Below are 24,400 nucleotides of genomic sequence, written 5' to 3'. Positions count from 1 at the left end.
CCTGGCTCGCGGCCAGCTCTCAAAGTGCCATTTGGGATTCCAGATCGACGGATCGGGTAGGACGCATTTAAAACTTTGTCTCCCACTTTTCTCCCTGAGTTGTACATTTCCTCACTTGCCCTTCCCTTGTAAATAAACCTTTTATTAACCTTCCATTTGTGCCTGCAGTAGAGTATTGATAAGTCCTTTTAAGCACGTGGGTGAGGACCCACAGTCAGGCACCCCATTTTGTATCGGGGCTGCCCTATAATACCATTCTTTTGTTTCAGTTTTCCTTTTTTGGGTCATCTTGTGGATTTAGTCTATTTTCTAGTTCTAAATTGATTGATTAGCTAATCTGGTTTATTTTTGTTTGGTGATTACTCTAACATTTACATTAAACATCACTAATTTATCACAGTTTATCTTTAAATAATATGGAATCGCTTCTAATGTCATTTTCACTCTGTATGACTTCCTTGAACATTTCTCATAGCGCAAAATAAATTTTGACAATGAATTCTCCATTTTTGCTGTGAAAAACATTTTGCCTTTACTTTATTTTTTTTTATAGAGGCATGTTTTTATTTATTTATTTGTTTGTTTGTTTTTGTTTATACAAGCACTGGGTACAGTCAGAAGCGCGGGAGGGTGAGAGAATTCACCAGAGCCAGAGCGGGGAGCAGAGCAGGCAGAAGGACCAAAGTACACTGCTGAGGGGAGCAGCGGGCGGCAGGAGAGGTCTGCGCGCCATGTGGGACCCTCCTCTGGTGGCCGGGAGCAGCCGGGAATTGAACCGGTGCTACAGAGGCTGCGGGCAGCTTTGGAACCCAGTGCTCAACCGCTGTGCTCAACCGTTGCGCCACCGGGGAGGCCCTACTTTGAAGGATATCTTTGCTGAATATAAAATTATAAGCGAATAATTTCTCCCCTCCCACTCTACCATCCCAGCCCTCAATAACTTTAAGTATCCCATTCCATTCTTTGGCTTGCATAGTCTCTGAGAGATCTTTTTGTTTCTTTCTGTAATGTATCTCTTTTTATTGATGGATTTTAAGATTTTCTCTTTATCGTTGATTTTTAGTTTTGTTTGTTTATAATGTGCCTTGGTATGATTTTGTAGGTTCTTATCAAATTGGGGTGGGGGATAATTTACCATTACAAATTCAAATATGTTTTGTGTTCCATACTCTATTTTGCATTGTCCAATTGCAGTTATGTTAGACAGCTTCCTATCATCCCACAGGACACTGAGTGTCTGTTGTTTTTGGCAGTTCCTCTTTGTTTCATTTTGGATATTTTCTATCACTGTATTTTCAAGTCTACTAATCTTTTTTTTTCTACAGTGTTTATTCTCTTCATGAGCTTATCCAATGAATTTTTCATTTTGATTATAATTTTCAACTTGATATGTTTTATTTGGTACTTATTTGGGTCATATTCCTAATCTTCTTATATACTTTAACATATTTACAATAATATTTAAAATCCTTGTTTTCTACTTCCATCACTTATTTCATAGATATTTAAACTGGGGAAGGATTTAGATAACATCTAGTTTAATCCACTCGTGACATATAAACTGAGCCTTATGACACAAGGGGAAAAATTAAATAACAACCAGACTACTCTGCTACACATCTTCTGAATATTGACCAACTTAATCCTCATTACATCCCTTTAAAATTGTTGTTGATGGGCCTCCCCCCGTGGCGCAGCGGTTGAGCGCTGGGCTGCGTGCAAAGCTGCCTGCCGCCTCTGAAGCACAGGTTCGATCCCCGGCCACCGGCAACGGTCCCACGTGCCTTGCAGACCTCTCCTGCCGTGCCCACTGCTCCCCTCAGCAGTGTATTTCGTCAGTCTGCCTGTTCTGTTTCCTGCTCTGGCTCTGGTGAATTCTCTCACCCTCTTGCGCTTCTGACTATACCCAGTGCTCGTATAAATAAACATAAATCTTAAAAAAAAATTAAAAAAATAAATAAATAAAATTGTTGTTGATGTCATCCCCCCAGTTGAGGGTCAGAGAGGAAATGGAAAAATTTGTTCTAAGTCACCTAACTCCCAGTGGCAAAGTTAGACTTTCTAATACCCAGATGAGTGTTATTGTAGCATATTACTGCTACCTCAACTCACCCCCAAAAAAGGCTTTTCAAAAATAACTATGCATTTTGACAAGCAAAGCAAGTATTTAAGTCAGAGCTAAGGTGCCCAAAGGCTTTTATAACATTTTCAACCTGATATTTACACTGATGAAGAATCAACAAAATACCTTAGGGGCACTGAAGAAACATAAATAAGGAATGCAAACATAGAGGATAACCACAAAAGGTTTTTTTTTTTTTTAAATAGGTCAAATAGGCAATGATTGAAAAATCTTAATCATGATCCTCCTTTTTATTCAAGGGCAATTAATTGTTTACCAGTGTTTCCCGAATGAGAGCATGTGGGTATTTCTATTAGCTGCAGAAATGACCAGAAGTCAGTATGTATTCAGACTATGTGGATTTTTAATATAAACAATTGGAATAGTGGTTGGGACTTAAAAGTGAGTCTCGTAAATATGGAGACTTGTTCAGGTAACTCAGCTTTATCCACATTTCAGGCGTCATTGGGTATAGGCTCTGGAGAGGGATTAACCTGAGTTCAAGTCCTGTTCTAATCACTTAGTGTCTATAGAACTTGGGCAAGTCACTTAAACTCTCTAATTTTCAACTTTCTGATCAGTAGAATGGAGGTAATATATATTTCATAGAATGCTTGCCAGAGATTAAGGGAATTCATACAAAATACTTAGCAAAGAACCTAGTCTATGGTAAGCTTTTAGAAAATTATTTATATTACTGTTTCTTATTTTTCCAGAAATTCTTTTTTCTTGAAGTCTTCCCCACCTCCCCCCCAAAAGCATAGGTTTTAGAATCAAATAATCTTGGTATTAATCCTTGCTTTGCCACTAACTGCCTGCATAACCTCAAGTGAGTGTTTTCATTACTTTATGAATCTGTTTTACTTACCATTAAAATAGCCTAATTCCTACTCCACAGGTTCTTGTGAAATTTAAATGATAGAAGATTAAATGAGAGCTTAGATTTGGTATCATAAGTTTGCTATGCCTGAGAGGCTAGCAGTGCAGAGATAAAATGGGACTTGTCCCCAAACAAAACAGGATTTCAGAGGCAGGGTCTAGATTGAAGATCTAAATCTAGAAGGCATGAGCTTAGATGGTCATGTGAAGCAGAGGAAATGGGTTCTTAGAGGTGTGGAAATGTAGAAAAATAGGGAAAGCTAGACTGCATCCTGAAGAGTTCCAGCTTTTAGAGAAGTCCAAGAGAGGAAAGATTTCAAGAAAGAAACAAAGGTAAATAGAGGGGAAGTCCAAGCCAGAAAACCTTCCACTGGATTTAAAGCAACATAAAGATCACCAGAGAGAGACTCAGAACTTTCAAAGTAAAATTTTAAATATCTCGGTTTCTTGATGTAGTTTCATGTGAGTGAATGGGACTGATTCAATCACAGAGTTAGTGACAATCTGTCTCGAAAATAGGCTAAGCCACCTTATTAGGATGAGCCCCGGGTAATAGTCAGGGTTCAGCCTTCTGAAGTTCCAGCCTAGGACTGAAGCCTAATTAATTATTTTGTGATCTGAATTGCTGAAGTAGCCACATTCTGAGGTCAAGCATTTGATTTTCAGGTTGCAAGTTCAATTCCAGGTTTTAGGACCTTGCCCAATATACTACCCTATTTAAAAAGGCAGATGGGAAACAGCTCTCTAGTCCCCTGCTATATATGGAGTAAGCTTTCCTACATTTTTGATGAAGATGGAGGGGTTGATGAGCATGTATAGGGTAGAGAAGTTTTGAGAAGAAACTAACATGCATATCAAGCTTTGCATGCATAACCTCATCCCATATTCAAAATAGTCTCACAAGTTGTTGTTATTCATGTTTTTCAAAGTGGAAGTTCATTAAGTACCAGAAACTAGATTCAAGTGCATGTTTGGTGGACTCTAAACCCCAGTCTGTTATTTCAGTTTTCCTCTACTGTGTTACATAGTGCTACAGATATTACATGATAGAAGAAATGGCCTGTGTTCAAAAACAATTGGAGAAATACTAGGTTAAATAAACTGAAATGCAGAAATTCTCAGAGCTTTTAATATCGAACATTTGAAATCTCCAAGAGTTGTGTTGTCTGAAACTTATTTAAGTGTATTTGGCCACAGAACTTCTCTCCCTCCTCTCCCCTTATGCACATCTCAGGAACAAGAACTCCCACGGAGAAACTTTGAGGAACTCTAAAATGACACTGTGCCATTTCTATGGATGAATAAACTAAAAGTCAGGTCATTATGGCTTATACTAGCACATCAAACTAAAGCAACTAAATCAAACTAGCAAACAAAAGACTAGACTAAAGATCTGGAATCTCAGTGTTCTTACTGCCTGAGTAGATTTCCAGCAGCAGGGACATGCTTTAAAATGATCTCTCAAGATTTACTAGGCCACTAATTTGTTAATGGTTCCCTAAGTACTCGAAAAATTGGTATGATTCTTTTGGAAAGTCATTTGGCCATATGGTTATAAGCTTTAAAATCACTTGTGTCCTTCTATTCAGTCATCCCATTCTACAGGCTGTATCTTCAGTCCATAACATAGGATATGGAAGGCCTGGGTGCTCATTCTTCTAATTGTTTGACATTAGGGGAAGGGAACAATATGCGGCCATCACAAATACTTTACATTTCTGCTGTAAGTGGAAAAACCACGATATAAACTATAATACTCAGAATGATCTCAAGTATGTTATGAAAACAAAGAGTGAAAAGAAACTAAACATTAATGGTGGGAGGATTGGAGGCATTTTCAATAATCTTTTCTGTGTTCTCTTTCATGAGAATTTATTGCTTTTATAATCAGCAAAAACAATTGGGCCTCCCTGGTAGCGCAGCGGGTTGAGCTCAGCGCTATGAAGCTGCCTGCAGCCTTTGCAGTGCTGGTTCGATTCCGGGCCAGTCACGGAGAGGCCCATATGGCGCAGCAGACCTCTCCTATCTGCCCGCTGCTCTCCCCAGCTGTGCTTTCAGTCCATCTGCCTGTTCTGCTCCCCACTCTGTCTCTGGTGAATCCTCTCACCCTCCCGTGCCTCTGACCTGTGCCCCAGCTATTGCATAAATAAATAAATCTTTTAAAAAAAAAGAAATTCATTGGAACGATAAGAGGAAATGCTGGTCATACTGTTACTGGCCAAGAGGTTGGAGCTCTGTAATCACTTCATGCATGGTCTTGGGGTGCTTTGTGTGCTTTTGTTTCTGTGATAGCATTAATGTGTGCGCCTCTGTCTAGACATCATGTCACAAAGCTTTTAAAACTACAGCAACAGAATCCTGTTCTGTCTAAGCTTTTGCTTCCATCCATTAATTCTGTTTTCTTCCATTTTGACATCATAACGCAGTCTCTGTGGGCTTACAATGACATTACCTTGACAATTTCTATAGTGAGATGCAGAAATAATACTGGAGTCATTTTCTGTTCCCAAACCTTCACCCTGTACCTTCTTTACCACTTTTCGATGATTAGAAATCTTGTATTTCTCCATGTCCCTATGCTTCAAACTTTTACTATTAAGACAACCTATCAGAAAAATGACATGTGGACAAAGCCTTGAGTCATTTGAATGTCTACATGCTGGGAGAATTTAATCAGATTCTAACTGGGAATTAGGGCCAAATAAATCTCCAAACAATGTCATTCTAATTTTCATCAATTGATTTCATTTTTCCATTCTATCTTTCCTTCCCTTTGTCTCTTTTCCTTTCCTAAATATTTACTGAGCACTTTCCTTGGGTCTGACACCATGACAGGTACTGGGCCTTCAGTCACAAGCAGACAGTTTAATACCTGCCTTCAGAGAACTTACAATCTGGTGAAGAAGACAGAAATCATACAAATATTACAAGTGTTTTAATTAAGTGCTGAGAAAAAAGTGTGTAGAAATGGACAAAATAAATTCTAAGATGGGAGCTATCTTTTTTTTTTTTTTATACAAGAGTCAGAGTACAATCCAGATGCATGGGAGGGTGAGCGGATTCACTAGAGACAGAGCAGGGAACAGAACAGGCTGACTGATGAAATATACTGCTGAGGGGAGCAGCGGGCGAGACAGGAGAGCTCTGCCCCTACATGTGGGTTGCTCCGAGGCCGGCGGGGATAGAACCGGCACTGCAGAGACCACGGACAGCCTCACAGCGCTGCACTCAACTCACTGCACCACCAAAGAGGCCTGATGGGAGGTATCTAATGTGTGAATAGTGAGGATGGTGTCCCTACAGAGCTGATGTTTATGATGAGACTGAAAAACACCTAGGAGCTAACCAGGTAAACTGGTAGATAGTTGGATTCACTCAGAATTGTGTTCTACAGGGCTATGCTCGAGGGAACAGGAGGATCCAGGATCCAGAACAGTGGTTAACATTTTAAAATGATGGATCATGAAACCAAAACTAATTATAAAAGAAAATGAAGATAGGAGTGGGTCTCATTGTTAGAGAGAAAGCATAGGTGCCAGTGGAAGTCCCAATGGGGTCCAACCAAGTGCAGTGAGAATCCTTGAGCATCAAAAGATATAAAGGAGAAGGTGCGTTACCTTCAAGTCACTATTGACACTGCACTACCATTTAAGAAATGGCCACTTGTCATTTGTAGTATAGTATAAAAGACTATATATGACCAGACTAGTAAAACAGCCCTCCACTATATAACTCTTTCAGCTGCATAGTTGTTTGAGACTGGATTTTCTTCACAGATTTTAACAAAACAACATAAAGCAATAGAATAAATGAAGAAGCAGAAATGAGAATCCAGCTGCTAAAGCAGGCATTAAAGAACTGTACAAAAGCATAAAACAATGACACTCTTCACTAATTATTTTCCTTGGAAGTGTATTTCTAATAAAATCATGCTATTTATGGTAATGTAACAGATTTATGGTAATGTAAATAAATACAAATTAAAAAGTTTTGATTTCTGTGAACATTGATAGATCTAGTCCACTTTAAACAAAGTTTCTTTAGAGTCCTCAATGATCATCAGAATATGAAAGGTCCTGGGACCCAAGTTTGGGAACTAGAGTGAAAGATGAATGTCATGACTACCCCAGAACTCCTTGTCTAGGGTTTCAGCCTTGGGGTGATCATTTATCATGAGTAGTGCTCACTGCATGAGATCTGAAGCACTCTTTTAGGGAGATAATTGTGGCATTAATCACAGCAGAGTCTGCTGGCTCTTCGAGGTTGCATCAGTTCTGTTGGCAACAGACAGCCCCCCAACTCTGCCCAGTGGCCTCACCAGGCCTGAACATGGGCCCCAGTGATGGTGCTGCAGAAAGGGTGAAGGCTGGGAGCCAGGCAAGCTTATGGCTGGTTTATGTTGCCCTGAGTGACCTGGCTAACTCTTTAATGGGCAAACTTGATAAAATTAAAAATCTAGCATCAGTTCAGCCTTAAAAAGAAGGAAATCCTGCCATTTCTAACCATGTGGTTGAAACTGGAAGACAATATGCTAAGTGAGACAAACCAGACAAAGACAATACAGTACGATTTCACTTACACGTATAATCTAAAAAAATTGAACTCACAGATCCAGAGAACAGAATGGCGGCTACAAAGGGCTGGGGCAGGGTGTATGGTGTGGGGGGAGTCAGAGGGTACACACTTTCAGTAAGAAGATGAGTAAGTTCTGGGGATCTACTACACAGCACCAAGACTATGGTTTAACAATACTGGATTGTATGTGTGAAACTTGTTGAGAGTGGATCTAGAGTGTTCTCACCCCTCCCCCACCACACACACAGTAACTATGTGAGATGATAGATGTGTTAATCAGCTTTATTGTGATAATCATATCAAAACCTATATGTGCAGCAAACTATCATGCTGTATACTTTTAATATGTACAATTTTTATTTCTCAATTTTACCTCAATAAAGGTGAGGGAAAAATCAGCACCTGTTTTTGTATTATCAGGATACCTTTATAAGACCTTTTTGAATTTATAACAAAAATTAAGATGATCATCATAAAATTTACACAATTGAAGCAGGGTCTTTCTTCTCTTTAGGAGAGTGAGCCGGGAAGATCAGGGTTACACCCCCACACCAGTTTCCTGCCAGCTGAGCAACTGGTCAGAGTGGACAGACTGTTTCCCATGCCAGGACAAGAAGGTAGGACATTTATGTTTCGTTTGGGGGCACTTAGTATTTGAATTGTGTACTAGGCACTCAAATGGAGATGAGCAGTAGGGCCCGTAAGTCTGGCAGTGTTGGGAGAAATTGAGTCTGGAAAGATGTATTTGGGAGTCATGGACCTGTGGATGGCTGAACTTTTCTGCCTCTCCTGGTTTTGTTTTTAAGTCATTATTGTGTGAGGCTCAAGAGACGTGTATGCTCTGGCTTATGTGCTAAGAAGTTTCCATATGGACATAGGCCCACTGATCCCTGATGGCCTCTCTGTGTCCTGGCCAATCTAGTGCCCTGTCACGAGGATCATCTGGAGGGACTAATAGCTAAGTGACAAAATGCCAAGCTGTGCCTCACCTCTGGGAAGTGGAGATAAACCAGAGCATGCTACTGAGGGTGTTCCTGAGGACCCCATTTACTTAGGCTGAAAAGGCTGATGCACACAGCAAACCAAGGGTCTATCTTGCCCATTTAAGTGGCTGTGAATGGTTCAAAATGGTCACTAAGCTCAGCAGCCTACCAAGGCAGGCGGATGGCGGGAGCAGTTCTCAACTCTGTTCTGGAGGGAAGGACCATTAACATTCTGACTGTGTTCTGAATCTCTGACTCCTGGTGATAATGAAGACTAAATTTGGTTTTGTTATTATGTTAAAATCTCTATAGATAATAGAGAGGGACCTTACTGGATGCAGCCGGGTCCCCACCTCCCTACTTGGTTCACCACCACCTGAACCTTATCTGTTGGCACATCACTCTCAAGTCTATGTGTTTAAGCTCTTATTTTGCAGTGTTGATTCTGGCTTTGCATCTTATTTGCTGTGTTAGTTTGGGCATTTTTTTAAATACTCTGTGTCACCTATTCTTGATCTACAAATGGGAATAGTAACAGTACTTACATTGTAATTATTATGAGCACTAAATTAGTTAAGGGGTGCAAAGTGCTTTTCATGATATCTGGAACACAGTACGTGTTCAATAAACGTTTTTATAATTATAACATTTGCCCTCCTCTCTCACCCCATCCCATAGCCTTCAATCACGCCCTGCTCTTGCAGAGTCCACTGACGAGTCCTTCTGCCTCCAGACCCATTCCTGAGGTAGATGAGGAGCTACCCTGTGGATGTTTGATAGGTTCTTCAGCCACAGAATAGTGGAAACACAATCTGGACCTAGTTACTGAACTTCAGAGCCTAAGATGTATTATTCTGCCTTTCCTGTCTCTGAAATGCCAAAGAATTCTAGACAGCCCCTGTTTAAAAGTGTCCATCCCCCTAATTCTCATTATGCTCTAACATCCTATAATAGTTATCTGAGTCTGCTGCAGCAAATTGCCACAAACTGGGTGGCTAAAAACAACAGAGATTTATTCTCTCAATGTTCTAGAGACCAGAAGTCTGACATGAAGGTGTTGGCAGGGCCATGCTCTCTGGAAGCTCTGGAGGAGTCTGTGTTTCGCTTCATCCAGCTCCTGGGGGCCTCTGCCCATCCTGGTGGCAGTCCCATCGCTCAGGTCTCTGCCTCCTTGGACAACTCTTGGCTACTTCCCTGTGTCCCTCTGTGTCTCTGTGGGTCTGTATGAAGTCTCCTCTGCCTCTTCTATAAGGACATTGGTGGCATTTAGACCCCACCAGGATAATCTAGGGTAATTCCAAATCACAAAGTTTTAAGTATGCAAAGAGCCTTTTTCCAAATGAGGTAACATTTACAGTTTTTGAGGATGAGAAGTTGATCTCCACCTATTCTACCTCCGATACCATCAGGTGTTGCCTTCTAGGTAGCAGAGAGCACAGTGGACTTACAGTTTAAGTTGGAGTCGAATTACTTCCTCAGTGACTCAAGAAGACATGGGTCTTTAAAGTTATCCTTAAAATAATTAAATTCAGTGAATTGTTTAAGGAAAAGATCACCTTCATTTTTTTTTTTTTTTAGTAATATACTTCTTTCTTTTAAAATCACCCAAATAAAGATGTGCATTTCTGGAAAGAAAGAATACCTATCATCTAGAAAAGGAGATTATGTCTTAATGACACTAACCACAGGCAATGACACGGAGCGGTCCCTAAGGGGGTGTCCGCACCAACCTCTCTACCACATGATGTCTTCATTATATGCTAACAACTCAGTAGGAGTGAGTGGGAAGGAGCCTCTTGTCTGCACCATCACTCCAGCTGCAGGAAGCACAGGAAAGATGGCATTAGTAGTTACTATTTATTTTTTTAAAGATTTATTTATTCATGCATACAAGAACTGGGGTACAGGCCAGAGATGCGGGGGGTGAGGATTCACCAGAGACAGAGTGGGGGACAGACCAGGCGACTGACTGAAATACACTGCTGAGGGGAGCAGTGGGCGAGTCAGGAGGTCTGCTGTGCAATGTGGGTAGCTCCCTGGCTGGTCAGGGATCGAACTTGTACCGCAGAGGCTTTGGATTGCTTCATAGCGCTGTGCTTAACCCCTTGCGCCACCAGGGAGGCCCCAATAATTACTATTTATTAAATGATTTTTATATACCAGGCACTAGCTAATGCTAATGCTTTTAAATAAATTGTTTGGTTTGGTTTTCACAGCCAACTGTGACAGATATCATCATCCCCTTTGATTAGGTTGCCCTCTAAGAAAGTGGCAGGGCTTAGAATTGAAACTGCGCTATCTGGTTGCAAAATGCACAAGCGCCCAACTACTTAACTCACTGCTTCTCCAGAATGACATGGAGTGTGACAAGTCATGTTAGTGCTCACTGACTCCAGGTCCCATTCATTCATCCTTCTGGAGTAGTCCAATGGCTGGAGTAGCTCAATAGTTGGCTACAATGACCACATGATGTAACCACCACAATACTGTGCCTCCCAGGAGTCGGGCAAAGTGCCAGTTTCTTTCCCTGTGTTGTCACTAATCTTTACAACACTCTAAGGTCTTTTCTCAAGAGACAGAGGAGGAACTAAGGGTTGGCAACAGGAAGTCATTCACCCAGTGATGCATATTTATAAGTGGCAGAATCAGAATTCCAATCCAGTTTAAAATAGTATTTAACCTTTCAACAAGGTGAAAAAGTAAAGCGTGTGGCTAATAATAACCACTCAATAAATGGTAACTTCTATAACCGCCATCACCATGTTAATAACTGCAGGTTTTAAAACCCTGATGAACTTAAAGAATAACAAAGAATTAGCTCTACATTTGGTATGCTGAACAGTCTTATTTGATTACAGTAGGGGAAGGTAAGGTGTGGGCAGAAAATTAGAATATCCTCATATTTCCAAGTGGACATTCATTATAATCTCTTCCCACAGAGTTTACAAATTTCTTCTGAATGTTATTAACTGAAAGGCATAGGAGGCAAACGGACAGGTTTGAGCTTCACCTCTTTGGCTACCTGTGATTCACTGTTTGCTAATGAGCAGTCAGGTAGGCAGAAGCTGACAAGAGCGGAGGAGCAGGAAATCTACATGGTTCTAGAACTCACCCACTGGAATCATCTGGGAAGACTCATTGATAATAATCATAATGTAGAACTGTATCTGTTTATTGAGTGCCAATGATCTTCCAGGCACAGGGCTAGTACCTCCTCATACATTCTGTCCCTCCATTTCAGAGTATTGCCATTAAACCCATTTTACATATTAGAAAACAGAAGCCCAGAAAAGGAAAGTGATTTGCTCATGGTCAATCTGGGCTCTGAACCCAAATCAGTCTAATTTTTATGCTCATGTCTGTCCACTGTAGCGAAAGAATCATTAGTAATTGTCATGAGGGAGGTCACCATCTTATTTTACAGACTTGAAAACTGAGGCACAAAGTACCAGAAATGGGTACTTTATACAATGAGTTAGAAATAGATTCAGGTCAGGAATTCTAACTACTCCAATAGCTGTTGTCTTATTTATTTATTACCATTCTTCAAAGAGGGTCCTGTGGGCTGATACAAGATAAGAAGTAGCAGAAAATGGTGATGTGATGTGTCTCCCCTGATGGGACATCCTACATGTTTGCATTTTAAACATTTTATCTCCTCAACTAGACTCTAAATTTCTTTATATATATATTTTTTATTTTATATATTTTTACACCATTTTTCATTTTTGCACAATGCATGCTTTTTCATCTTGGTTATAGTCCCCATACAATTTCCACCCCCCCTTATTTTGACTGTAATGCCGCCTACCCCCCAACCGGGGGGTACTGTGTCTCTAGCTACAGTTGCTTGTTGATTTCTATTTTTACTTTATTATAATTAGTCTTTCTCCTGGTCCCTTATTTAGGTTTCCTAAATTCCTGCTATGAGTGAGACCATCCAGTATTTTTCTTTTTCTTTCTGGCTTATTTTGCTGAGCATGATCCCTTCCAGCGCCATCCATGTTGCTGCAAATTGTATGAGTTTATCTTTTTTGATTGCTGAGTAGACTCTAAATTTCCTGAAGGTGGTGATGGGACCTTATATTTCTTGGAATCTCCTAATATTCTGCTTCCTCCTCCACACTGTGCCTGACACAGTCCATCATGCAGAAAATAGTCATGGCATCTGCAGTGCCAAGACTGGTGTGCATTTTTAGTCTTTCTTCAATAAATGCTTATTCATCTGCAGTCAAAGCTGGACCTGAGACAAAGATAAGATCTTCAGTGATCTTTTTGTCTTTCTCTCTTGCATGGGTTCTTTCTACAGAGTTGACAAGAGGACCATCTGATACCCACAATTCTTAGCAACTTTAGTTAAAAGAAACTCTTTTCCAAGAGTTTTTTTGGGGAAAATGTCAGACAGGACTATGATTGACCTAGGTAAGTCACGAACTGATGCCCGAACCAATTATTGCAATTGGTTGAACACGATATATCTTGGTGCTTTAGTTGATCAGGCCTCCTTCATATCTGATATCCCTGTGATGGAAGGGAGAAGGTCACCCCCACCTTACCCATAGAGAGAAGGAAAGAAAGGATGCCACAAACAGAAGGAATACTATGAAGGAAAAGCAGTACATCTTCTAAAAGTCTAACCATAGACCAATGCCAACTGTGTGAGCTCAAACAGAACACAGTCTTACCTTCCTGCACCCAAACCCACCAGAAAAATAGTTTCTAAAGTAGTGAGAAAGGCAGACAAATAAGCAGACAATCCATCAATACCTTAATGACAAGTGGCAGGAGTAAGGGAAGCCTAGGGAACTGCAGAATATGTTACTTAGAAAAGGCTTTTAGCAGTTGTAAGCCATGGATTTAGAAAGATGAATAGGCAGGAACAGGTTGAAGGAGGAGACACAAAGGTCTTCTTAGCAAGTAGGGACCGTAGATATATCTTGTCCAAACTTTTCCTTAGATGCTTTGAGCCCTATTTATTATTCCAGTTGGTGACTGTACTACCTCTGGTTGAACACCACTATTTATAAATACTCATCTCCTCACAAGACAGCTTTTTAAGGAGTTCTCAATCATTAGACAGTTGTTCCTTATATTGAGCTGAGACCTGCCTGCAGAAATCTTGGTTGATTGATAGACAATGAATACATCTGGTTCAAAATCTGATTTAGTACCGATACCGGAGCCTCCTGCAGCCAAACAAGTTTGGGGGAACCATCTGCAGTGGCGATATCTGGGATCAAGCCAGCTGTCACAGCCCCACACCTTGTCTAAGGCAAGTGCAGTGTGGACAGGATTTCCAGTGTAAGGAGTCAGGTGAGTAGTTTCCCTGGAACTAACAGCTGTGCCTGTCAAACTTAACATGCAAAACGCTTCTCCAGGGAGCTTGTTTAAATGCAGACTCAGAGTACTTCCTCTTTAAATTGTCACTCTGTAGGCTTGGGCTGGGGCCCAGGAACCTACATTTTAAGCAAATCGAGCAGCACAAGTAGTTTTGAGTCAAGTTTGTAGGAACATCTGTGATTCATTTAGAAAAGATACAATCTATTCATTCATTCCTGCATTTACTATATATTGATTGGGTACATACTATGCACAAGGTAGTGCATAGTGCATGCTACCTGCTGGTGATATAGAGATGTGCCTGGATTCGAGGTACTCTTAGAGTCTTTGAAAGAGTCCTATGAGGAAGCTAACACTGTATCTTGTGATTTTCAGTGTGATGCTCCAATGGAACTCTCTTGCATGGGGTGCCCAAATGAGCTTTTTGGGGGTGGTCAGAGCAGGTTTAAAATGGTACTTGAGTTGAGACTTAGCAAAAAAAAAAGTTTATTAGGAGAAAGAATGTGCAAAAGCACAGGGATAGAGGCATGCACTATCGTTCTTACATTGTCTTCCTTCATCTGTTATAGATTATGGATAACCCCTAATTTTTCCAAATCAGATTTAATCTTGTACATAATTTTGTACTTTTAAGATTAAAGGATTTTTATTTAATCTTCATGATATAATTTATTTAATCTAAGAGCCCATCAATAAAAATCACTGTTTTATAAGTATGAAGAAATTTTAAAATACTGCTGATTAAATAATTAAAGACAGGGCTTTGGGAAGAGACAGGGATGGGCCAAGTAGGTAATAGAGGCCAGACTGTGGCATTTAGAAGATGAGTGGGGATCCACTGAAGAAATCAGAGTAAAGGGATGTCATGGCCAGACAGGAATTTTAGAAAGATCCCTGGGGTTGCAATGTGAAGGCTGAACTAGAGAGGGGGTCAGGGCATAGAGCATGAGCTGGGGGAAGACAGCAATACTGGAAGGAGGGCAGAGGCAGTGAAGACCAGGGAGAATGGAATAGAATGGATAGTACTGAAGGGTCATTTCTGAAGTGGAATGGATTTGATGATTACAGATGTGTGTCATGAGGAAGAGGGAAGAGCCCAGGAGGCTCTACAAATGTCCCCAGCCTCTCCTCTTGCAGGTCGCTGCCTGAAACGCCATCTCGTGTGTAATGGAGACAAGGACTGCTTTGACGGCTCTGATGAGGAAGACTGTGAAGATGTCACTGAAGGTGATTGCAGCCAGTATGACCCGATTCCTGGATCAGAGAGGGCAGCCTTGGGGTAAGCCACTGTCTTCAATCAATTTTGGGGACAGACTGAATAACTAAAGACCAGTATATTTTGTAGGACAGCTCTCATTTGCCCACTAAGGCAGGTTCTCAGTCCATTCAAGCTGCTATAAAAAAAAAAAATACCCTCCCACTGGGTAGTTTATAAACAACATGAATATGTTTCTCACAGTTCTGGGGTGCCAGCATGGTCAGGTGAGGATGTTCTTTCAAGTTTCAGACTTACAGTTGTTTCTTCATAGGGTGGAAGGGAGTTCTATGACTAGGAAACTCTTTTATGAGTGCTCTTTCCATTCTAAAAGGCTTGACCTTCATTACCTAACAAGCACATAAAGGCCCCACTTCCTCACACTGAGAGTTATGGTTTTGGGGGGACTAAATATCAAGCCATAACAAGTGGCTTGCCCTATCCTGCCTACATGCCTTCCCCCCTATGTCTCTGCCCACAGATCTACTTCTTGTTTCACTGCTTCCCATACCACCACTAACCCTCCTCAGGCAAATTCCATTTCCAAGGCTCAATGAAGCCATGTCTTCCATGAAGGCTTCCATAATGTCTCTGAAAGACTGCTCTTCTCTGACCCAAGCATGCCTCTTAGTAGCCCTGCTCATGGTCTGCTTGACACTGTAGTTGTGGGTCTGACCAGCCTAGGGATACAGTACAAAGGAATGGGCTTTGAGGTGAGAAGGAGTGGGGCTTAAATTTCTCCTTTGCTTTTGCTTACCTACACCTCCCAGTACATAGCACTTTGTTGACTAAGATTCATTTGTCTTGATTCCAACTTCTCATCAGGTGTGCAATGTCCAGTTTTGGTTCCTTAATTCATCACACTCTTTACTTCTAAACCTTAATAGACTTAGCTTCCTCTTTCTGGAATTTCCTTCTCCATATTCCTAGCTTGACTAACCCCTTATCTAGTGTGATGGGGCTGAATTATATACCCCTAAAATTCATATGCTAAAGTCCTCATTCCCAGTGTTACTATATTTGGAGATAAGATTATTTTTAAAAAAGATTTATTCATGCATACAAGAATTGGGTGTAGGCCAGAGGTGTGGGGAGTGAGGATTCACCAGAGACAGAGTGGGTAGCCAAACAGGTAGATCTACTGAAATACACTGCTGAGGGGAGTGGCAAGCGAGACAGCAGAGGTTTGCTGTGCAGCAATGAGGGTTAGCTCCCTGGCCAGGGATAGAACTCATGCCACAGTGGCTGGTGATAGCTTGACAGCACTGAAACTTAAATCCCTGCACCACCATCCTGGAGATGAGCTCTTTAAGAAGGCAATTAAGGTGAATGTGGTCATCAGGGTGGGGCCCAAACCTGATAGGATGGTGTCCCTAAGAAGAGGAAGAGACATCAGAGAGCTCTCTCAGCTAATACACAGAGACAAGGCATGTGAGGACCCAGTGACAAGGTGAAGAGAGGTCTCACCAGAACCATCACCTTGACCTTAAGCTTCTAGCCTCCAGAACTGTGAGAAAATAAATGTCTACTCTTTGAATATCCAGTCTATGCTATATTTTTATGACAGCCCCAGCTGACTAAGGCAACTAGGCATTACCTTCTCTAGGTGGTCTTCTTGACACTATTTAGGATGGCTTATTACCCTCTCCTTGCTCCAAGAATCCCTTGTGTGTTCCCCTCCCCCAGCACTTCTCCAGCAGGGCTGGGGCAGCTGTCGGAGTGTTCACCTGATCAGGCTGAGACATCCTCTCCATCTCTGCCTTCCAGCACCCAGCACAGGCCAAGTAAAATAGTGACTCTTGGCATTGCCATTCCCTGCCATCTTGTCTTTTTCTTGGATCTTGCCCACTTACTTGAATATAAACTTTGAGGACAGAGGCAGCTTCTGACTCATTTTTTCCATCTCTGCAGTCCCAATGTCAGAGTTTTCCCTATAATGGCTCCTCACCAAGGGTTGAATTGAAACCAATCAACGTAACCAGATAGATCTTTACAGATAGGAAATGAGCTGCAGCTCCCTCAGGATCAGATGCATGTCCTGGGAGATGCTACTCCCATTCGCTGTGGTCTAATCACCCTGAGGTCACAGAAGCCACCTGCCAGAGGTTGCAGGGTTCCCTAGGTGCTTGGAGACATACACATAGGAAAAGATGATCAAGTTCCATCTTCTTTCATTCCAATTGTATTATTTTTCTTGGACCACCTATAACAAAGTGTTTGTAACAAACTGGGTGGTTTAAACATCAAAAGCTTCTTTCCTCATAGCTCTGGAGGCTAGATTGCAACCAAATTAGATTATTCTTATAAACAAAATTGCAATGAATATCATTGGACACATGTCTTTATATACGTGTGAATATTTCTGCATAGATTTCCAAAAAGTGAGATTTCTCTGACTACATCTTTTCCATTTTCACTAGGGCTTTTGCAACCAGCTTTCCCCAATCCATGTTAGCTTAGTAACCTCTGCCTAGAGTTGAAGGCAGAACCTTAGGGTTTATTATTCCTTTGAGTTTTTGATTGACCCACTAGAAAGCCTGTATTCAAAAGCTATAAGCAGAAATTTATTTAGTGGGTAGGAAGATAGGAACTACAGGGCTGGGTAAAGGGAAGGAATAAAGATTTTAGCATCAAAAGATCTAGAAAAAATTTAGCTTGAGTATAGACAAGTTACTTAATTTTTCTGAGCTTCAATTTCTGCATTTGCAAAATTGTCATGAGGTTGAAAGCTAATGTCTGCTCAATGTCCGATAGAGTGTGTGTTCAATTCATCAAAGCTTTTATTACATCACTTCCACTAATGCGAAGAAAGAGATGGAAAAAGGAAGAGAAAAGGGAAGCTAAATTACAATGAATTGCTACTATATGCCAGGTGCTCTGTAATTATCCATTTATTCTATCAAGGTAGGTTTTATTCACTGTTTTTCTTTGCTCATCTTCTGCCTTGTGCCTTTTCACAGAGGGTGCAAACATGGGCTGTGCTATGCCAGGGGTAATCACTGAATGCCATAAGAACATGAGGAAGGCACAGCTGTCTGTTCAGGAGTCTCAAAGGCCATACAAAAGATGTACCTTTCTCTTGGGTCTTAGATTGACTAGGAGTCTGAAAGACAGACAAAAGCAATCATTTTATTACCTATAGCATAAGGTGCTTTGATCATCAGGTCTTGCCAACTTAAATGTTTTTGTTCAGTTAAATATCTCTTTAAAAATATTAAATTTGTATTTTATCTGCTTAACTTTTTTTTTTAAACCTAACTATGGTAAAAACTGTCCATGATATAAAACATGGAACTTAAACAGAAAGATTTGAAATTACCCAGAGAAGAAAGTATGGGAAAATACTTCTGGAATGTATGGGGACTAGAAGAATCATTTATTGAATATGTAAAGTGTACTATCTACTTTACTTCTGTTTTACTTTAATTCCACCACTTACACTTCACAAAATCTGAGAGGTAGTTTTATTATGTCTGTCTTCAAATGAGGAGAATGAATTTCAAAAAGTTTCTAGAATTTGAACAAAGTCACACAGATAGAAACTAAACAGGAGTCTCCCTGAATTTCAAAGTATGCATCCTCCAACATTCCATCTACCTGAGCACAGTGGCCTTTTGAGATTTCCAACTTAGCACTATAAGTTACATACAATATTTCAAATTTATTAATATTTTAGCATCAGAGTCCTTTTCTGAAATAACACAGAGGAAAGTACCAACATTTTAGTGCATAATATATGCTAAGTACTATTATCATTCCTTTGCATGTTTAACTTAAATATAACTCTACCTGGGTGGTAGTATTAACTGCTACTCACAAGTGACTAAATTGTGGCACAGAGAGACTAAGATCACACAGTTATATGTGGCAGTCTGACTCAGGCCCAGACTGTCTGATCCTGTGCTTGATTTTTGTGCCCAATCTTCTCTATAACTCATTCAAAAAATATTTATGGGTATCTGCTATGTGGCAGCACTGTCCCAGATGCTCACTGGAGCCATCTATCTTTTCAGGTTACTTGAGAACTTGGGAACCAGGTCCAACCCCTTCTGTCTCCCTTTGTTATCCAAAGTGGCCTTTTAGGTACTTCAAGGAACCCTGGGGTTCCGAAGAGCATAACTTGAGAAACTACTGCTCCAACCACCAAGTAAATTTTCTACAGCATATTTTATGCTCTCTTGGCCTTTCCAGTGCTCTCTCCCAGAAGCTGCCTGCCTTTTCAATGTAGGTATAATATCCTGACCCAGGAAGAAAGGCAGAGTGTGTACGATGCCAGGTACTATGGGGGACAGTGCGAGACGGTGTACAACGGCGAATGGCGGGAGCTTCGCTATGACGCTGCCTGTGAGCACCTCTACTATGGAGAAGATGAGAAGTACTTCCGGAAACCCTACAACTTCCTGAAGTACCACTTTGAAGTAAGTCTGAACAGGCAGACTGAGAGGCTGCCGTAGGCTGTTGACAGAGAGGGAAAGATGCCTTGCTTCAAAGAATCAGTGCTGAGAGGAAACATGGCTGCCCACCTGCTGAGCCTCATCTCCATTCAAAATCAATAAAATATATTTGGGGCCCTGTTCTCTGAGTTGGGAGTTGAAGACTTATTTCCTAGTACTGGCTCTGTTAGAATATAAGAACTTGAGCAACTCACTGCTCCACTGAGTCAGTTTCCTAATAGATAAAATGGGGGTGGGGTGCAGTGGGTTTGCAGTATGGCAGGTAGCAGGGCAGGGATCTGAGACCCATGTGTCCATTTCACCAAGAGAGTGCTACACCGATCACTTTCATATTGTGGCTTTCTGTATATATATATATATATATATATATATATATATATATATATATTGTAGAAAGGGCTCTGCTGTTTAAAAGTACTCACTAACTGCTGATGGTCCCTAGCATTCTCTCCATCTGTAAAATTCTTCTGTGGTCCCTTTGTCACTGAGAGCACTACATAGTCATAGCCAGTTTCCAGTCTGCTCCTGACCATTTATTTCTTTAAACCTCACTTTTGGGTGAGTCATCTATATTACAAACTTTCTTGGATGTTTACCATGTGTCAGATCTGTTCTTTCTAAATAAAAGCTCCCATTTCATCCTCATAACAACACACTGGGATAGCTATGATCACAGCTCCATTTTAGATATACAAAGAAGAAGAAGAAGAAGAAGAAAACCTCCAGAAACTTAGAGGGATAAAGCATCAATTTCAAAGGGGTGGAGACAAGATCCAAACCCAGATCTATGTGAACTAATAGATAAAATGGGGGGGGGGTTCATCTTATATCTATATACTCATATTCATTACATCTTTGCACATTCTATCTGTAGAGATGATAGGATTCTAGGACTCTGAACAATTATCTAGTCATATACCTCCACTTCCAAGTTTTTCAAGAGAAAAATATTGACAGATGTTAAGGTCAGGCTTATGGAGCCTGTTTTTAAGAAGTTGGTTCCACTGATCCCACCATCAAGCCTATGGTAAGCCAAGCTGGAAAATGTAGATGATGCCATTGTCCTAACATCAAGGGCAGTCTAGGGTCTACATGTCAGGTGAGATAGAGTAGGCTCTGCTTTGGCAACAAAGGATTCTGAAATGTCTGCAATTGAAAGCAACAATGTCCTATGTGCGCTATCTGTCCATTCTGAGGTGAGAAGAATCTCTGATCATCAAAGCCAGGGTCCAAATAAATGCTCTCTTGGTCACAGAGCAAACTTCCTGTGGGCTTTTAACCCTTTCTTCCTCGGCTCAAGCAAGGCATAAGATCATATATTAATTCAAGTTGGCAGAGAACTACAACTCTACTGTGGCTCTAGAATGAAATAACCAAACATTTGTAGATACTATGAAAGCATACCACTGCCTAGAGCTACTCTCCTCTGCAACTTCCCTGCCCCTTTGCTCACAAGTCCATGCCTGCACATAATTTTCCATATTTTTGCATTGCTGAGTCAAGGCATCTTCTCTATAGAAAGAATGAGCCAGTTGGAGAGAAATCCAGGCTCAGATTGACATACCATTTTATTAGAATCATCTGTGTGTGTGTGTATTGAAATAGTTTGGTGGTACCTAAACACAAACTAAACATTGCTGTATTTTCTGTTTTATAGTATCTATCTAATATGAATATTAGCCTTTTTTATTTAAATATTTTATTTTATATAATTCTTACATCTTTTTTCATCTTTGCACAATGTATGCATTTTCATTTTGGTTATATTCCCCATACAATTGCACCTCCTCTCCTTATTTTGACTCTAGTCCTTCCTTTCCCCGCCCCTCCCTCCCCCCACCCTCAAGGTGTCTCTGGTTTATAGTTGCTTGTTGATTTTTATTTTTACTTTGTATTGATTAGTCTTTTTCCTGGTCTCTTATTAGGTTTTCTAAATTCCTGCTATGAGTGAGACCATAAAGTATTTTTCTTTTTCTTTCTGACTTATTTCGCTGAGCATGATCCCTTCTAGCTCCATCCATGTTGCTGCAAACTGCATGTGTTTATCTTTTTTGATTGCTGAGTAATATTCCATTGTGTCTATGTACCACATCTTCTTGATCCAGTCATCTATTTTTGGGCATTTGGGTTGCTACCATAGCTTAGCTATTGTAAATAGTGCTGCTATAAACATAGGGGTGCAGGTGCCCTTTGGAATTACTGTTTCTGTGTCATCTGGGTAAATACCTAGGCGTGGAATTGCTGGATCATATGGAAGCTCTATGTTTAGTAGGTCAAGAAATCTCCACACAGCTCTCCATAGTGGTTGGACCAGTTTGCATTCCCACCAGTAGTGCAGGAGAGTTCCTTTTTCTCCACAACCTCGCCAACCTTTGTTGTTGCTATTTTTTTAATATGTGCCGTTCTCATTGGTGTGAGATGGTATCTCATAGTAGTTTTGGTTTGCATTTCCCTGATTACAAGTGATGTTGAACATTTTTTCACATGCCTGTTGGCCATTTGCATTTCTTCTTCAGAGAAGTTTCTTTTTAGCTCTTCTGCCCATTTTTTGACTGGATTATTTTCTTTGTTGTTGTTGAGTCTCATCAGCTCTTTGTAGATTTTTGTGATCAGTCCTTTATTGTTAGTGTTGTGTGCAAAAATTTTCTCCCAGTCGGTGGGGTTTCTCTTTGTTTTGGTTATTGTCTCTTTTGCTGTGCAGAAGCTCTTTAATTTGATGTAGTCCGAGCTGTTGATCTTTGCCTTCACCATCACTGCTTTGGGTGATGTGTCTCTAAAGATGTCTTTGAGGTGCATGTCTTGTAGTGTTTTGCCTCTATTTTCTTCTATGTATTTTATGGTTTCAGGTCTTATGTCTAGTTCTTTAATCCATTTTGAGTTGGTTTTTGTGCATGGTGTGAGGTAGTGGTCAAGCTTCATTCTTTTGCATGTAGCGACCCAGTTTTCCCAGCACCATTTATTGAACAAACTTTCTTTGCTCCGGTGCATATTCTTTGCTCCTTTGTCAAATATTAGTTGACCATAAATCTTTGGGTTTATTTCTGGATTTTCAATTAGATTCCATTGGTCTGTGTGTCTGTTCTTGTTCCAATACCATGCAGTTTTGATGATTATGGCCTTGTAGTATAGTTTGAAGTCTGGGAGTGTGAAGCCTCCATTCCCTTCTTTATTTTTCAGGAGAGCTTTGGCTATAGAGGGTTTTTGGTGACTCTATATGAATTTCATCAATAATTGTTCTATTTCTTTGAAGAATATCATTGAAATTTTTATTGGAATAGCATTGAATCTGTATATTGCTTTTGGTAGGATGGCCATTTTGATGATGTTAATTCTTCCAATTCATGAGCAGGGGATGTCTTTCCATTTCTTTCTGTCTTCTTCTATTTCTTTTAACAGTGTTTTATAGTTTTCTTTGTACAGGTCCTTTACCTCTTTTGTTAGATTTATTCCCAAGTATTTGATTTTTTTTGTTTCGATAATAAAAGGGATGGTTTTTTTTAATTTCTTCTTCTTCAGATTTATTGTTTGTGTATAGGGAAGCTATGATTTTTGCATGTTGATTTTGTATCCTCCCACTTTACTAAACTGATTGATTAGTTGAATTAGTTTTTCTGTGGAGTTTTTGGGGTTCTCTATGTATATTATCATATCATCTGCAAATAGTGATGGTTTGCCTTCTTCCTTCCCTATTTGGATTCCTTGTATGTCTTTCTCTTGTCTTATTGCTCTGGCTAGGACTTCCAGTATTATATTGAATAGCAGTGGTGAGAGTGGACATCCTTGTCTTGTTCCAGATCTTAATGGAAATGCTTTCAGCTTTTCACCATTGAGAATGATACTGGCTGTTGGCTTGTTATATATGGCCTTTATGATGTTGAGGTATGTTCCTTGTATCCCAAGAATTTCAAGGGCTTTTATCATGAAGGGGTGTTGTACTTTGTCGAAAGCTTCCTCAGCATCTATTGATATTGATATCATATGGTTTTTGTATTTCTTTTTGTTGATGTGTTGGATGACGTTGATTGATTTTCGGATGTTGAACCATACTTGTGTCCCTGGAATGTGTTTCCTGGAGACAGCAAAAGGTTGGGTTTCGTTTCTTAATCCAGCCTGCAACTCTGTGTCTTTTTATTGAAGAGTTTAGTCCATTTACATTTAGAGTTAATATTGATATGTTAGCATCTGTATTTGCCATGTGTTTGTCTTTCCTCTGGTTTTATTTATTTATTCTTTTAATAATTTTTTTTTGGCCTTCTTTCATTGTTATTCATCCTTCTATTGGTTCTGGCTTTAGGACTCCTTGTAGCATTTTTTGGAGTTTGGGTTTAGTCATAATGAATTTCCAGAGTTTCTGTTTGTCTGGGAAGGTTCTTATTCTTTCTTCATAGAGGAAGGAAAGCTTTGCAGGATAGAGTATTCTTGGTTGGCATTTGTTGACTTGGAGTCTATTGACTATGTCCCTCCACTCTCTCCTTGCCCATAATGTTTCTTCAGAGAAGTCTGATGTCAGTCTGATTGGTTTTCCTTTGAATGTTATCTATTTCTTCCCTCTTGTCAGCTTCATTATTTTTTCCTTTTCTTGGGTACTTGGGAGCTTAACTATTATGTGTCTTCCTGTATTTTTCCTTTCGTCATGGAAGTTTGGTGTTCTTCTTGCTTCTTGTATGTCTATTTTCAGCTCCTTCATGTTTGGGAAGTTCTCTTCAATTATTTCCTTGAATATTTTCTCTGTTCCTACTTCTCTCTCCTCTCCTTCTGGTATTCCTATAACTCTTATATTTCCTTTCCTCAT

At 40.3% G+C, this 24,400-nt stretch overlaps 1 protein-coding gene across 1 annotated transcript in view; it reads left to right on the top strand.

Annotated features, from left to right (window-relative positions):
• C8A (complement C8 alpha chain) overlaps positions 1 to 24,400 on the top strand; it is a gene marked incomplete at both ends in the record, with an annotated part of 62,069 nt that overhangs the window by 3,367 nt on the left and 34,302 nt on the right. Inside the window, 4 exons of the mRNA XM_084242364.1 lie at positions 8,091 to 8,193; positions 13,728 to 13,872; positions 15,037 to 15,178; positions 19,383 to 19,572. Of these exons, the coding sequence (XP_084098490.1) occupies positions 8,091 to 8,193; positions 13,728 to 13,872; positions 15,037 to 15,178; positions 19,383 to 19,572 (580 nt within the window). The remainder of the gene's footprint in view (positions 1 to 8,090; positions 8,194 to 13,727; positions 13,873 to 15,036; positions 15,179 to 19,382; positions 19,573 to 24,400) is intronic.

This window comes from Talpa europaea, assembly GCF_964194135.1.
Source record: "Talpa europaea genome assembly, chromosome: 9".
Taxonomy (NCBI): Eukaryota; Metazoa; Chordata; class Mammalia; order Eulipotyphla; family Talpidae; genus Talpa; species Talpa europaea.
Note: the sequence above shows the minus strand (reverse complement) of the source record. Positions and strands in the feature narration are given on the sequence as shown.